The sequence below is a fragment of the Harpia harpyja genome, chromosome 2 (genome assembly GCF_026419915.1).
Source record: "Harpia harpyja isolate bHarHar1 chromosome 2, bHarHar1 primary haplotype, whole genome shotgun sequence".
In the NCBI taxonomy this organism is placed as follows: Eukaryota; Metazoa; Chordata; class Aves; order Accipitriformes; family Accipitridae; genus Harpia; species Harpia harpyja.
The window spans coordinates 77,683,203-77,700,786 of NC_068941.1; the positions used below are offsets into that span (position 1 = coordinate 77,683,203).

Sequence of the window (17,584 nt, forward strand, 5' to 3'; positions counted from 1 at the left end):
TGTGAGTGAAATTTTACTTTAAGAAATGTCTGCTTAGAGAGATCTTCAGAACTGTAAGTTCCCACTATAGCATAAAAAAGCTTGCATCATTAAGTATAACCCTGGCTGTTCTCTTTGAGTAGTCTCATGTCCCTTGTAACTTGACTTTGAAAGTAACAAATTTGTACAACTGTGCATTTTGTGGAAAATACAGTGTGGTTGTTTCTGCTGTGCATAGAATGTATAAAACTTTTGCAAATACTGGTTTTATCAAAATTGGATCCTTCCCTTCATGAAGGAAACTTCAAGATCTGATTTGCTTTTAATATGTTTAGAATGGGCTTAATCCAGATTCCCATTGGTTTAAACAGACTTTGGATCAGACTCAAAATAAATGCATGGGTATGGAAAGGTGAGGAGGGATCAAGAAAAACATCTGTTTGCTAACATCATCGAGCTGAAAAATTGCCATTGGGTTTGGGCTGTATCCTCTGCACTCTGGTTATTAGTGCCTTTCGGTCATAGCATCAGTTAAACCCCAAACTCCAAACTCAAGAAAAACAATTTGCAAGAATTAAAAGGTTCAGATTTTTTTTCTTTGTTTTGGGATAAGGTAATTTCCATAAGGAGAAGACTATTGACTTGTAAACAGAGAAGGCTATGCTGTAAGTTTCAGAAATAGAATATGAATAGAGACAGTCATTTACAATACAAATATAGAACAAACTCATTAGAAAAAAAGACTGGAAAATAAATAGCAGTTCTAGAGAGATGCTCAATATCATGAAGGACAAGAGTGAATGTTATGTACACTGTACAGAAGTTTTAACTGTTTAATAGTATTAAGTTCTGTATTAAAGTACCTTGGTATGAAACACATCATAGTCATACATGCCGTTTTGAAGAAATGAATTGTGGTTTTTTTAGTAGTTACAAAAACTAGTCTGCTGTACCTTCTGAGATGGTATATAATTGCATAAGTTTCTTCTAACTCTTTCCTCAGACTTCCATTTATTTCTTGGCAGAAAGGCAGGTAAGGGGAAAAATTAACTTTTCCCCCATATTGAAAATGTTGACTTTTTGGCACAGTTCATATTATGTGTCAGTTAGGATATCTGTGGTATAGAAGCACGTAACTGTACGTGAGACCTCCTAGCTCTGCCAAGTGCTGGTGCATTGCTCTAAGTCATGGGTACCTGTGTTAGGGTAAGTGGTCTTGAATGAATGCAAGACTTGAGTCTGGGAGCATCATGCATGGGAAAAAAAGATCCTTAAGGTTAGTGGCACACAGAATTTGTTGTGTGTGTTGATCGTGCTTCTCGGTTTGTCTTCTTTTTATATGCTGGCTTCTGTTCTGCCTGGACTTCTCCTGCAACTTGTTTAAGCATGGATTCATCCAGTCTTTCTGAGAGGGTCAAGCTGGAAGTGTAAGTCCTCAGCATGATAAATCAATATTAAAAAAAAAGAGTACTTCCAAAGGACTATTCAGATCTAGATGGGCAAAACTGATCTCCAGAGGTATCTGTCTCTGACCCTATTGGCCGGTACATCCTAAAGTTAGGTGGGATAAATCAGAGTGATACATCTCTGCCTCCATTTCCCAACAGTAAAATAGACAGTACTACTACCTTATGTTAAGGGGATGCGAGAAACCTGAAATTACTGCATTTCTACAGAAAAGAGCCATGAGAATATGTAAGTGTTAGAGATAACTGTTAGAAGTGTTCTAGGCATGAATTAAAAGTATTTTCCTTCTAAGTCTTGTGCTGCTTAACTGTTGTACCTGTCCTTATATCTATGAAGACAGAAAAGAGTAATTCTCGTAACACGAAGAAAGAAGTTCTTAACATATTTCTAAAACAATCTGGGATCACAGGGGAGACACCAAGCGTGAAAAACATCAGTCTCTAAGGGGGAGAATTTCACATTAATAGTTACTGAAACTGCTTTGTAGCCCTAGCTACAGCCTGCTAAATGCTGACATACAAAAACTGTCTCCAAAGAATCTGTTGAATGCCTAAGTCTTTGCTGGAGTAAAATAAAGAAATACAGACCTCATTTATCAGGGCCTACAATCTTTTCCTGCTTGTATCTACTTGATCTGAAGGTCATTTAAAAAGTATTAGAGGTTTAAGATTGGAATGCGAGGCTAATTTGAAACCTGGCTCTAAGATGACCGATTGTGTTAATATTCTTCATAAACTATTCTTTAGTTTGGTTAAACTAAAGCTTAGTGTCTGTGTGACAGGACACCATTAGCTAGGGATCCAAAATGGTGTGGCATTGCCTGGTGAAATAGCTGTTTCTTTTCACAGATAATGCTGTATAATTCCACTTAAATTTAATGGCCCCATGACTCTTAAAGTAATGAACACCTAGGGCAGAGGCTGGGTGAGGAAATACAAAGAGCTGGCGAAAACTCAGTGCTCACAGATTGGAAACGTCCTGGTCTGGATTTGGACTGAATGTGGAGAACTCTCCAGCACTCCCCCGGCCCCTTCCAATGTTTTCTCTGACATATTTGGCCCCTGACCAATTTTCCCAACTGCTCCTAAGTCCTTTCTAATAGTCTCCTAACCCAGTTGGATGTTCCCTCAGCTCCTTTATGCCCTTTCCATTGGCACAGGTATGAAGTTCTGCTGCTTCAGGGATAATGCTGAAGATAGATGTGCTTTCATCCTTCTTCCTCTCAAAGGGGGTCATTCCCAGTATTTTACAGTAGCTGAATTCTGTTAATGTCATTTGAGGTGTTCCGAATTGATTCTGAATGTGGCCACTGGGAGCAGGCGGGCTTCGCATTTGAGTGGGAATGGTCCCCTTTCACGCCATACTAGGGGCACTGTGTTGGTACTTCTGCTGAAATTAATTATTTTAGCAAGATAAGTAGGAATGAAACAGTTAAAATGAAAGGCAGACGGAGAGAGACCAATTTCCGCCCAGTAAAAGGACAACGCCGGGGTTGCATTGGGCCTAGTCTGGCCCAGTGCGAAGCTGCAGAGCAAATGGTCCTTGTTCGGAGAGGCACCCAGGCCCACCCCACCGGGAGGGTGATCATGCTGGGAGACCAGAGGGCTTTTTTAGACAGCACTTGAAGTAACATGCCCAGATCTGTTTTGTGTTATTCCTGTTTTGCTAGGCAACCTCCTGACTCTTGCTGGGTTTTTTGTTTTGTTTGTTTGTTTGTTTTTCCTTTTTTTCTCTCACTCTGTTTTTGTGTCATTGTCCAGGCCTGATTTTGTCTTTGGAATACGGGGTGTTCAAGTACCCCTGAGCATGTTAATGCTGTTCAATGCAACACGCATGCTCCAGATCACAAAAGGTGCAAAACCAGTTTTGCATCTGCCTCTGCTATGTCTCTGGTCTTCTGACTAAAATATTAATCAGCATCCCTCTGTCACTAGAATAGAACTGCCTTGATCTTTAGCGTATTTGTCCTGGCAGCATGCCTTTCAGGTTGGAGTGTGCTGTTGTCCCCTTCTGTAGATCCTGTGGCCATGTTTATCTTTCTCATTTGTAAAGAACAAGTTCAGGTACCTACAATATTCAGGAAATAAAAAGTCCAGTCCTTATTCATGATAAGAAGGGTATTAAACAGTGACTCTATGGCTGATCTTGATGCAGTGTCATAGTCCTTGCTCCCATATACAGCCTTATAAAGTCTCTTTATGATAGGCAATTAGGTCCTATTTGAACACCGTAAGCCATTCGCAGAGATAATTAAATGTAATTTTGAGGTCAGTGTAGGTTGATGCAACCTCTGATAAATATGATGTTATCTGGTACAATGATATTTAATCCTGTGGTTTGGGTGAAGACAGAGCAGCTGTGAGGGGGAGTAAGCGGTATGAACATATCTGCCAACAGCCCTGCGTCAAATGAACAGTCTTCCCAGCTTGTGGTATCCTCTACAGATGTTTCCATATGTCTTGCATAATAATTTCTTTTTTGAAATAGAGAGTGTAATTATTTTTATATGGTAATGTTAAAAAAAAAAAAGCTCTGGCTTTGAAAAAGGATTTAGTGATGCAGATTGGAAGCTTACTTTCAATTTTTATATTTTACTGTTGGGCAGTAACACTGCATGACAGACTAGGAGTATTTCACAAACAGCACTTGAAGTTTGATCTTTCTTTTCTGGTAGTAAATAGCTGTATAACATTGATGACCAAGGTGAACTGCCTCTCTGTAATATTGGATTCCTGAAATATCTGGAAGAAGGTAAAGATGTTTTACATATGTCTTCTATGGATGTCAGCTCTGCTTCCTCTTGAATTTTCATTGGAACGGAAAAGAATATTCAGACAATAGGTTTCGTTCTGCAGGAAGGATTGTTAATTCAATTTAGAATACATTATTAGAGGAGATAAGTAAAGCTAGTCTATATTTCAAAAAAATTTACAATTAGGATTCAAGCCAGACTAGGAAAAAAATATTCTTGCTTCATGCTTTAGAAATGTATTCTCTTGGCATGTTCACTGATGTGGTTTTAAGAGCTTATTAAATGCTATGTTAAATATTTAAACCTAAAAATACTCTGCTTGTGTAGAAAAAGGCAATGGCAGAAAACTGGAGATTTTTGTGTCAGAGATGACATTGTTTTGGGCTCTTTGAAAAAGAACAGGAAGTTTAATTGAACAAGTAGTTAAAATGTTAGACACTGTTTCCCAAGCTGCAGATTCAATCTAGAATTTTGGATCCTTTAATCCCGTGACCTTCAAACTGAGTTCCTGTTTGCTTGAGCAAGCTCTGTATCTGCAGCTTGCCCAGAAATCTCAGAGCTGCATCTAATAATTATAGAAATGAGCAGCAACATGAATATGTTAGAGTAGCAGCAGTTCACAAATTGGTTGACCAATTTTACATATGCTTTGATTTTTGAGGACTGCCCATTAAAAGTTACAAACACAATAGTCTCTATTGTTGTGCTGATGGGTCAGCCAGTACCACCTAGAAGCCTGAGCTTATCCAAGCAGCCAACTGCTAAAAACTGGAGTAACAACAGCCCAGCTGCCTGAGTTGCAAACTACTGAAGGCTGGAAAATATATTTGGGAAGCATCTTTATTTATATGCTTCCGCCATTCTTATACTTTTGTATTTTTTGTTTGCCACCGTTCTAGATGGACCTGTGGTATGAAATGGTATGGCTACTTCAGCCATATGGCTATCTATCTCTCTGTTAAATACAATTGAAATCAGTCAGTGGATTTAGAATTATAAGGTAGGGATGAGCAGCCAAAACCATATATATATATATATACAGTGCACATGCAGTGCCATCACATAAACATAATTTTCTTAAGAGCTTGCACTGAAAATCTGACATCAGTTGATGATGTGAAGACTTGTCTCTTTCTGAACTTGGACTGTAGGCTCCTGAAGGCAGTAGGTATTCTTTTTGTTCTGTGTTTGTAGAGTGCTAACAGAATATAATCCTGTTCTGTGCTATATAGTGGATTAAATATATTGGATATCTTAAAGTTACTCTTCTGTATAAATGTTTGCAGGGTCAGTGTGTATAGTACTATATTTAAAATAGTTTTGAATCAGGAAGCAATCACTTTCAAGACTATGCACTTATTCAGCTCTTGTAGATAGAAATACCTCTTAGAGAATAGGAATTGACCCATTACTGTGTCTTGCCTTGAATTATGAATAAATCCACTGTACAGAATTATTACTAATGCTTAAGACAAGTGTACTGGTCCAGTCAGTGACTTCAGACACGGTAAGTTCTCTCTTCTCCCAATACAATTTATTTGGAAGAACTATAAATCTAATTCTTTAAGTCTTTCATGTTAAGTCAGGGATTGGTTTTATGAACTTTATCACCAGAGAGGAGTAGAAGCTTATACAGTGAATTCTTAATAGCTTTAGTAATGGTATAAATGTTGTCTTTTTCACCTTTCATCATAACCCTGCAACAGAGTAAACCTAAATGCTCTTTTTCCGTTTACAGTTCTCCCAGCGTAATCAAATTATTATGAAGTTATTAATAGTATTATGGCAGTTGGTCCATATAATAGACTTGTGGTAATATACCTTCATGTTAATAATTTCTTGGTTTTTACTTTTCTCTTAAGAGTCTTTGTTTTAAATAATGAATGTAAAAACTGATGTCGACCTTAGCGTGATGATTGAAGAGCCTGCTGCTGCAAAAGTGGACATGGCTCGAGGGATTGGAGCAGTAGGTGGTTGCCTATAATTTGTTAGGGAGTATTTTGATTATTAGTTGTCAATAAAGTTTTGGAAGTACAGGGGGTGGTGGTGACGAATTAGTAGGCTGTGCCTAGAACACCTTGATCTCCCTGAAATAGTTACAGTTTATAGTGAAATAGTTTAATAGCTGAAAAGGTGAGTTAGGCTGTGTTCTCGAACAAAACAGCAGCTTCCGTTCCAGTCATACAGAGTATTAAGTGCCTGTTCAAGTGACTCTCATAAACACTTCTCTTGATTTCAGTGGGTTCATTCACATGGATTAAATTAAGCAGATGCTAAAAAGTTTGCAGAAACTGGAGTCTGTCTAAGCAGTATGTTTTCCTGCTAGCTCTGGCTGCCCAGAAGTATTTATAGTGTGCCCTCACCTTCTAATAAACTTGGGAAAACACAAAAACTTGCAATCATACTTGCAATTATGCGTTTGAAAGTATGAGTCTTTTGCTATTAAATTTCCGAATCGATGCCAAAAAAAATAATTACTTCAAATCACAAATGGCAGGGGTCAAATAAAGCTTAATCCGTAAGAGCCTCCATGTAGATAGAAAAAGAGAGATCTCTGTTAAGAATGGTCCATGAAAGAAAACATCAGGGAGGGAGAAGGGGGGGGGGGGGGGAATATTTTTTTCCATAAGTCAATGTTTATCAAAAAGTGAAGGATCTTAGCAAATCCTTCAAAGAAAAGGGAAAAAACCCAAAGATAAAATATAAACACCAGGGAAAGTGATTGATCTAGAATTCGTTCCTTTTTCCTTTCTCGCCCCTCTTAGCTGACATGGTGATGAAAAGAGAGGATTAAAATGGGTTTCTTTAAAGCCAAAATTTTATTAGGAAATGATTAAAAGCACATTGTATCTCTTAAAGTGAAGTTTTGCTCGTTTGGTCCAGCCTTGCTACAAAGCATTTTCAGAAGAGAGCAAGAGAAAAGGAGAGGGGAAAAATGAAGATCATTCTAACTTTAATTATACATGTATCTGTGGAATTTTCCATTTGTTTTCCCTGTCCGTCATCCACCAAAAACCCAGTGCACTTCTGAAGATAGGTCTACATCCAGAAAGGATTTTTGGGTCAGAAACTGCTACAACTCTTGTTTGAAGAACAGGTTTGAGCTGTAACTACCATAAAAGTGAAAATCCACCCAGGCAGGAACTAAGTTATGGAAGCAGGGGAATGGCATGGGGGAATCAAAATTCTTTCTGTGCACCTTCCCCCCCTCCCCCCCCCCCCCCCCCCCCAAAGGTGGAGTATGGAAAAAAAAAAAAAGTATGGAGTATGAAAAAGTATAGGTAAAGAAATTTCTGAATTTCAAGGTCTTCCAGCCTAGACAAATTGACCAAAATTACAGTTATTACTTCCACTGAAAACTTACTTACTTCCAATGCACATTGCATATAACTTTTGGAATCCTAAGGGATTTAACTTCCATACCTTGTCCCATATGGAGAAATACTGGCCACCTTTGGCTTTATGGAGGGGTCAAGGGCTTTAGTAAAGAAGCAGGTAATAGAGCATTGATTTTGTGACAAAAGCTGGAAGTTTTCATTTCCTTTCTCCCTTTTTTATTTTAAATCTGTATGGTGTGACATGGTTGGTGTATGCCTGTCATGTAGTATCCAAATAAAACAATTTTTTGGAAAGAAAAGGGTGAAAATATTGTCTCCTGAATTCTACGCAGGGAACCTGGCAGGGAATTGGAGATACGATGCTCTGTTTATTCTAATGTTCCTGAAGGGAGGTGAAACTGCAGTGGTCTGCCATCTTGCTGCAAAGGGGCAGAAGGTGCTGGGATCAGAACAAGTAGTAGAAAGGTAATCAGAAAGCTGTGAGGTACAGTAAGGACTGCTCTTAAGAGAAGTCCGTGATGCTCAAATACTGAGCAAGGGAATCTGTACTAGACATCTATATCTCTATTTTGGACCAAAATATGTATGTATTTTTACTTGTATTTACTTAAAACCTCCAAACAACTAAAATTCTGTGAAGAAGGAATGCCTAGGGACTTTTGTTTCAGGGCAATGAAAGCAGAAGGGATACATTTCTTAGGTATATTTGTCCAGAAGCACCATCAGGTGTTCATAGATCCCTAGCACACAACAGAGAATTAGTGTTGCCACCTCCATTGACATACACTGGGGACTAACTCAAAGAACCGTGGCTGAATTGAAGATGAAATGGTTTAAAAGGGTTTCACAAGTCTCCTCATAAAACAGGAGACTGGATGGACTAGGAGAATCTCTAGGTAACCCTATAAATCCATCTTTAAATAAAGAATCTGGTAAATCCAATTCTCCCCCATTGCCTGCATTTATTTTAGTTCTAAAATAATAACACAAAAAAGCTAAATTTATTTTAGCTATCCATGACTGATGGTAGTAGTATGAGCTGGTTAAGAATCATACCCTTGATCATTGCTCAATTGCTGTTGTGCTTCAAGCCTCTCCCCATCTATGGGCCACCCAGGCGCTTTCCCTAGGACAGCTGCGTGTATGAACCATTGGCTTCGATCCAACCTGTAAAATGCTTGTAATTATGGAGTCCCATTGAAATGAAATCAGTAAAACAGGTCTCTGCTCTTAGAAATGATGCACAGAATCCAGAGATACTGAAGACCTTTATGTTTTTATTGTGAAATGATTCCTCCTGTTCTTTGCATCTGTTTGTTAATTGAGGAAAAACACCGTTATGGTTAGCAGGATCACTATTTAGCCTGAAAAGATGCCCACAATCCACAAGACAATGCTGTAAAATCTGTTAAATAGCTGACCTACATTTTTCAGATATTGGGACGAAATCCACTGGCATAGTTGAAACAGCAGTCAGCCCCCTGGCAGCCTCCTACTTCTTAAGTTGCAACAGGACTCTCCTAACAGTGTTTAAGAATTCAAAGATAGCTCATTATGGCTTTGTTTTTCTTACTAAGTCATTCTCCCTGCTTCTGAAATGCAAAATAAGGTCTTTTAATTTTTAAATGCATTTACCAGTCAGATTGGAAAATACTGACCTCTGTTTTTCAGAGCTGTGACTCAAATTAAGGCACCAATCCTGCAGCGTAAATAAGCCATTTTACTGCTTATGGCTGCTCCCCAATGCAGTTTGCAATTACCTGGAAGCCATTCATTTGAAGTGTGTGGAACAACAGTAGCTTTCTGATTTGGTGTGTGCATCCCCTAGATGAACTACAGCTAGCAAGCAGTACAGTGAGCCTACCCCTTGATCCTGAAAGTCTTTAACACTTAGGACAGGTGCTGAGTTACAGAAATGGCTTATCTGAAAGGTGCTTTGTTGATGCTTCCATAGAGGTTAACTTCCAAAGCAGATGGATTGAAGGTAACCCAATAGGATCTTCTGTGTATGATAGTAACCGGTTTAATTCAGGAATGAAATATTGGGTTTACCCTGTGGCAAGGTGGCTCCAACATACATTGCTGAAAATCATCTGAATTTTAAAAGTTACGGCTTTAGGATGCACAGGGATGAAAAAAAGTTGGCTAAGTTCAGGATTCAGTCTCTGGTTCTGTGTGAATGTAAGGAAACAAAGTGTAATCTCTTATATCGTTTGATACTTTCTTCTTTATTTTCATGCACCAAATATGCATTCTTGTATGTCTTAAAAAAACCTCCCAGATTGATTTTTGTGGCCTAAGAGGAATTTCAATTGCTCAGAAAAACACAGTCTGAAACTTTTTCCTTAATAATTGGAGCCAATAGATGCTCCCAGTAGTGAAGTTTCTTTCTTTTTCTCCTTAATTGCAAGCACCAGCAGAAAGCTGTAGTTAAGACACTGACAAAAGAATAAATAGCTGACCTGATGGAGTGTGCTTGGGCCGTAGCCAGGAATCTCATCAGTAGATACTCTCTCCTTTGGGAAATGGTTCTTCCTCTTGGCTTTGTAAGTCTTTGTAGGAACCTATTTAAAAGTAAAAGTTTGTTGTTTTGTTTTTTTTTCTTGCTTGCTTTATTTTAAACCAGGCCTTTATTTTTAAAAATCATCAAATTCCAGCAAAGTGATCTGGTAGATTGTGACTCTTTTGAGAATAGGAGAGAATAATACTATTTGTGAGTTATGGATTGCTTCTGCTTTTAATTATATCAATATACATCCAGGAATACATGTTGTGAATTTATTAGGTTTAGATAACCCTGAACGAGACTGGTATTATAGCTCAGTTCTGTAAAACATTGTGTTATTTCCAAAGCGCCATGTACCTAACACCCATGGTCTGGAATTCTGTTCTCTCACAAGCTCCAGTGTACAGAGACTGCAGCATAAATATATCATCAGCATATTAATTATCTGAATTATCAAAGTGAATGCCTACAGTTGCTGTTTGCTGGAGATTTCATCTAGTGGTCAGGAGCAGAGGAAGTGCCAGCTCAGCAACAGCATGCCTCAAACTGTTGGAGACTGATGTTGACCCCGCATTAAAGAAAGCCAACAGCTGTGCAAGGAACCAGAGGTTCTTTCTGTTCTACCTCTATGGGGTTGCTATGGGAACGTGGGTGTAAGAACCACTACTATGGACTGGCAGCAAGTGAAGGAAATCTGGTTTAAATGATCTGAACTTAAACCATAGCACTCAGCTTGATACAGCAGTCATGGACTAGTGCTTTATATTGTTTGACCAGTGAATTTGTCGGATGTTGAGTGAATGGAAAGTGTTTCTTGCTGACTCTTCTCATAGGCTGAGATGTTTTGCGGATGAAATTTTTTTGTGTATTTTGTTGGCTGTTGGTGATGTAGATGAGTAATTTACAGAGCACAGAGCTGGTTCTTGAGGGAAGAAAAGATGATACTTCTAGGAACGAAAAATGACAGACATGGAAGTTGCATTCCTGATCTTGCAGGGAAGACCAGAGCTCATTTTCTGCCTGAATTTGTTATCCGGATAATCAGTTAATTACCATTGTTTAACACTTCAGATTTTTTTTCTGTAGATGTCCAAGAGAGTTGCCTCCTAAATTTAAACTAGGAACCAGATTGGTTCTTCCTGCTGAGAAAGTCATACAAATTGCTTGGGGGCTGTCATGTGGTGGGGGGATTTATGTGACTATTCCAACTCCACTGCTCATGTGAAATGGACAATCTTTCATGAAGTCACCAGGTTTGCAGAAAACTTTGAGTGCTGAAATCACTCTTCTCAGAAAGAGGAAGGAAAAAACCCAGTCTGAAAGCAAAACTGGTAAGAGGTTAAAATAAAGTGAAATACAATTCAGATTTTCAGGAGCCTCACTTTTGCATTTACCAGAATAATGCTGCCCATGATCTACTTGTGTTTCCTATATCAGTTTACATGTATAAATGTATTTATTCTTGTTTTCTTCTTAGGTGATCCTGATCCTTACCAAGTATTATCATACTGACATGGGGAAAGTGCTGGAGAGCTCTTTGTGGAGGTAAGTTCTCTGCTTTTTCTATGACCACCTCCCCCACCCCACTCTTAGAACAGATCTGTCTCTTTTCCTTGTCCAAACTGCTGCTGAGTTGAGTTGGTAGCTGATTGTTGCTAATATAGCAAGATTATACAGATTGTCATCAACTTTTACTCCTTCTCTTCCTTAAATGAAGTTCCTGCAGTTCAATAACAAAGAGTTTGAAATTAGTTTTAACAGTAGAGACAAACAATGATGGAGTATAAGAAGCTTTCCGTAATGCCACTTTGAAAGGTGCCATTCTTTTCTTAGTATTTTTGCATCAAAGTTACTTAAAAACTTTGAAATACTTACTGTGTTGGGATGTGTCTGTTGGGAGTTCTTGCTGCTATTGAGTACTATATTGAGGTTAGTAAATAATCCTGATTTGGATTATTCATCACGATTCTCTGGATGAAATGTAACACCAGTGCAGGTTATATTGTGTTTTATGACAACTGGGAATATGTAGTAATCCCAATAAATTTTAAATTGATTCTCATTCCCTTAACATTTGTGAATTAAGATACGAGTATGCTTGTTGCCTGTGTTGCAATTGCACACTCAGGTATATGTCAGCACAAAACCAGGGCTAGGGTAAGCCTATGTTATACTAGTCATACTGGTTATCTTCTCATGTGTTAATTTGGTTTTGCTAAGTGGGCTTTTTGTGCGCTAATTTTCTGTGTATCTATATAAATCTTCCAGCACAAATTTTTGCTAGACCCAGTATGTACACTTCAGAAGTGAAAGTATTTCACTGGTATCAATAAATATAATATTGCTCCAATGTTTGCTATGCTAGTTTTGCTGGGTTATCTGTAGCAGTAAAAATATTCTTGAAATATTCTGCTGGGATATCTAAATAATTGTTATATATGACAGGAGACTTCTTTGAGGAGTATTACGTGAAATTCTTACATAACCCATAAGCTTCAGGTCTAGAAACAAATGGGTTATCTAATACCTTGTGGCTTAGGCACCTCTAAACTTCATACTGTCCCGAGAGCTTGTATGGGGACTCAAACTTCATCTGTGTGTGTAGGGAGCTTTACAGAAAGAATCCAAGAAAAAGAGTGGGCAAGGGCATACGGAGTGAGAAAAGCCTGTGACCAGGACGTGCTGCACAACAGCTTTGTCACTTGTTTTGAAGGAGGCTGCATTGTTTTAACCTTGTGGGATTTCTCATAATGACAGCGCATCTTTGCAATACCTTGTTTTAATACTAGTGGCTGAGTAGTTCAGTCTGGCCAGGGGCAGTGGTCCATGCAGCACAAGGGTATTTTCAAGTAAAAAAGAAACTTTTAGTCATAAAAAGGGTGTGTTCAGGAAAGAGAGTAAGATCAAATGGAGACTGCTTAGTATTGGCTCAGGATTGGCATTTTTAGGGCTGTGATGGTTCATTTGTAACTATCCTTTAAACTTTTAAGATGCGAAATTAACTGCACATTTGTTTCTGTTTTAATTTTTGTCCAACATCTTGTGCAAAGACGACAACCAAATGGCAATTTGGATACTCCCATAATGGTGTAAGCACACATTGCTTTCCTGTTATATGCCCCTGGCCTATACAACATGTGCAATATGTTTCAAGTTTTGCTATCCACGCTTCAGTGTAATCTATCATAGAAGTCTTTTTAACTTATTCAGTTGGACTCTTCAAAATAAACTCTCTGCTCTTTCAAAATAAACATAAAACAGGCTTCAGATAATCTTGCCTTCTTTTGAGAACATAAACACTTTAAACAAGGTCATTCAGACCTTGCTGACAGCTGGTGTAAAGAAGAACTGGTGTGAACTGCATTCAAATAAAATTGATGCTAGCGTGCATCATAGGGAAATCAGGCCCTTTTACTTACAACTAATAGATGTACCAGATGCTTTGGTTGTTTATAAAACTAGGATGGAAATGCTGAAAGGAAGCAAGTGCTTAAGATTAGCACTTGGGCCAGGGGTGGTAGCTGATCCATCCCTAGATACGTTCTGCTCTGGGCTCACCTCGTTCCTCTGCCTCCACCCACTGTGGCGTAAAAGCGGCACATGCGGTCGTCTGGGGGAGTTACAAGGTGCCTGGATCTGGAAAAGCACAAATGAGACCAACTGGTGCAAAAAAAATCAAATTTATTTATCTATCAAATTAGATAAAATAAATCAAATTTATTTATCAAATAGTGCCTCTCTCTGTTGAGATGTAGCTCGTTATTTGTACTAAATAAAATAAAAATAAATACTGAATGAAGCTGTCCGTGAAGTCAGGGAACTTTTGTGTTTTTTCTCTGTGTAAAATCGTTGGGTGTAAATTGATGAAGCTCCATGTTTGTTGATGGAGCCAGAGTGTTGTACTCACATTGGCAGCCTGCCCAGAATGCACAGTGTACATATTTTTAAACTTTTTTATTTGATTCTCTTTTGCATTCCTCTCATTTGCATCAGAACACATATACAGTAAAACAGGTGTGAAAAATGGTATAGGGTTTTTTGCCAGCAGACAAAAGCCATTAATCTTTGTGAGGTTTCTGTGCCCTAGTGGGAATGGATCCTGTCCGGTTGTTTCCTCAATCAGTCCAGTGTTTTTTCTTCTTCCTATCTTGCCCAGCTAGATCATACCAGACACTTGATATTCTCTAAGTCTCTAGGTGCAAATAAACTTGTTTTATAACCTGATCAATCCCCACCATGTAAATTTTTTAATGTTGTTAATCTCCCACTTTTATCTTGCCAATCAGTAAATATTATCCTAGCTTGGCATTTATCAGTTCTTTCTTTTCTTCCTCTAAAACATATTTCGTCTTCATCTCTATCTTTTTCTCCTATCACTCAAAAGAATATATTTTTTTTTTTTCCTTCCGTAGTGGAACAGGGATTGAGAAAGGAAGGGTGACTCAGTAGTCCAGTGATGCTTATTTGTTCTTAGCTGTCTTGAAGTTGCAGTCAGACTTTTAAGAGTAATGCAAATGGTGGGGGAAAACACCAGTCGGAGGTACGTGCCTGGCGGGGGCTTTACACGAAGAAGATAGATTTTTTTTTTTTGATTTTTTTTTTTTTTTTTGGAAGTGGATCTAGGTGATGAATTTCTATGCCTCTGCAGAGCATTGTTAATTTGTGTAGGTAATTTATGCCTGTCCACACAAGTCAGGTTACAGGATTGGGAGGCCTAAATTTTAATTACCTTGGAATTTTTTCATCGTTGAATAAACAGGGGAAATGGTGCTGGATAATGAAAGTCTTAACTTTTTACTAGTAGCAGCCATGTCTGGTTACACTGAGGAGGTGGAGGCATAAATCTCGGTGGAAGCATGTAGTTAGAAAACACCAGGGTGTGCTTCTCTAGTCAGCTATTTCTGATACTTTGCTAATTTGCTTATTAAGTAAGTGTTAAGGTTGGGGTAAATTGTATAGTTATTTGACTCAAAATAAGGTAGGGAAATAAACAGAGATGATATTAGCTGCCTCTTGAATATAAATTAAAATAACTTATTGAGAAGGAACAGAGGATTTTTTTCAGGTCTATTTTTAGAGTTTCTAAACTGCATTACATATTGGGAATACAGGTTGGTGGTTGTGTTAGGCTGCGTTAGCATAATGAAAAAACTGATACTGTGACTAAAACTTAAAATTCAGGTAATAAAATTTTCTCCAGAAATTGTGCATATATTGAAGATACTTTGCATACTAGCTCTGTTCCTGTCAGACTCCATATACATCTTCATCCAGGATGTTTACAGTATGAAGAACCTGAATCAAACAGACCATTTAGGATAATAGATACTTGAGTATGTGTTTTCATATGCTTTATGGACCAGTTTGTGCATAAATATATAATTGTACATACTTTACAACCTCAGGTGCCTGCTTGCATACGTTGCATGCCTGCAGCTTTAGGTGTATGTACTTGAAACTTGCAATCAAATGTTTTAATTTTGAATTGGTAGCCACTAAGAAATTAATGCTAATACTTATCTGTACACCTGATTTAATCCTAATAATGTCTCTTAGAAATATTTATTGTTATTCCATTTTATACACGGGACAACTGAGATGGTAAGTGATTGCTGAAGGTTATGCAGTGACTCAGCACTGTATGGCCATGGAATTGGCTTCCAACCTTGTGCTTAGACTGGCTCAGAGTCCTGTTTCTGGTATGCACGCAGGCTTCCCCATCTTAGCTTGATCTAAGCAATGAATAATAGATGCTACTGATGATTGCTAATAAAGTTTTGATTGCATAGTATCAAGCTGTAATGATATGGTAGTGCTAAAGCAACTTGCTGTGTAATTGCCATTGTTCCCAATGGCATCACCATGTTGTTACTGCTTCACCACAGCAAAACAAACGGCATTATTTGATGTTAACTGCACGGTTAACTCCTGTTAGCATTGCATGCTGAACCCTAGGTAGGTCTATTTCCAGAGATTTTGGGATAATTTGCCCCATGTTGTCAATAATGAACCATTAAATGAAGAAACAGACTTCCCCACCTGCTTAAATATGGTTGGATATGCTAGCTGAACTTCCTGGGACTCCTTACTCCAGATGGAGCCTGAGGAGGGAGCGAAGTCGCAGCGCTGTGCAAGGAGGTTGTGAGTCCAGGATAGCGGCTGGGCAGCTGGAGGTGAGAGCAATTAGGTGAGCCTCACGGACAGCATGAGACTTGGCAAACCTCAAGGAGTCAGGAAAATCCTATCTTTAGCAGCACAGCTGTTTCTGTCTGCATCCACAAAAAGCCACATATTCAGGGCAAGACCTGTTTGTACAAGCCCACTGGCCGTCAGTAGCGATCAATGCACAGTGACCTCATGGTGCTTTGGGCATTTACACAAAGGTGCATGCCTACACTAAGGTTAAAATCCAGGTTACAAAGAGCAGGAGCAGGTAGATGCGGTGAACAACATACCACTCAGGAAAGTAAAATTTCCAGACCCTGTGTGGCTCACAGAGTGCGAGAAAATGAGTATGGGCATTCGTTTCCAAACTCTTTGGACTTGTAGGTGAAACTCATTTCACCTGTGTCCTGAAATTAATTTAAAAAGCAAAACAAAAAAAACCCCAATATAGAGTCTGGTGCCCCAGTAAAATTCTTTCTTGGTGTGAAGTGCTGCTTAATAAGTGAGCAACTATATTCTGCAGCAACTTGCACTTCCAGATGGTCTTATATTGTGGTTCTGCTTTGAAAAGTAACTTTGTAGAAATGGCCCCAAGGGATGGAGTTATTGAGTCTGTGATTTCCATATCAAATTTGCTCTCTTTCCAAGTGAAAACAAAGAAAGAAATGGCTTTCTAATTAGTAGCCCAGTGAACTCAGCTTGGGATCTAATATCTAGCTGTGCTTCCTCTGGCTAATGCATCGTCCTGAATAATGCAGGTTCTGCAATCAAAATAGACTGCCCTCAGTTATACCTGTGCAGCTCTTTTGTCCTCCTGTTATATCCTTATTTACATCTGTTCCACTGTGAAAAGGTTTTGGGCAGTAATGTTGAAAAGGGAGTCCTACAATTAGAACTTTATTTCTCTTACTGAACAACAGATTGTTATGTTCTCTTTGATCATATTTCCATATTCACCTAATAGCATTACAAAGACTTTCATTATCTTTGCTGCAATTTCTCTCTTGCTAATGTTCTACAGTGCATTGTTATGAGTTGAATTGTGCAGGAAAGTCTATTTTAGATTTATTTTGGACATTTAAAATGAGCCATAAAACCACAGTTAGAAAGTGAATGTAGTGGATTTGAGCCTATCAGCAATGTTTTATCATGGGTGTCAGGTAAGAAAAATACATAAAGACAAAGGAAATGAAAGGAACATGTCTTGACAAACCTTGGAATGTGCAAGATATTGAGGAGATGATTATTCATGTTTTTAACAGCTGGTGGTACTGATTTAGGGACCTAAAGGGTGCCGATGTTGCGGTGTGCTTCTCTAGTGCGTGCTCTAATGGACACACAACCCACCATAGTCTTTCCTAAGACCGAGACCCATCA

General features: G+C 38.5%; 1 protein-coding gene across 6 annotated transcripts in view; it reads left to right on the top strand.

Annotated features, from left to right (window-relative positions):
• Positions 1-17,584, top strand: part of SORCS2 (sortilin related VPS10 domain containing receptor 2) — a 586,176-nt gene that overhangs the window by 175,240 nt on the left and 393,352 nt on the right. For all 6 annotated transcript variants that reach the window (XM_052780552.1, XM_052780555.1, XM_052780553.1 and 3 more), the window contains exon 2: positions 11,520-11,587. In XM_052780552.1, the coding sequence (XP_052636512.1) occupies positions 11,520-11,587 (68 nt within the window). The remainder of the gene's footprint in view (positions 1-11,519; positions 11,588-17,584) is intronic.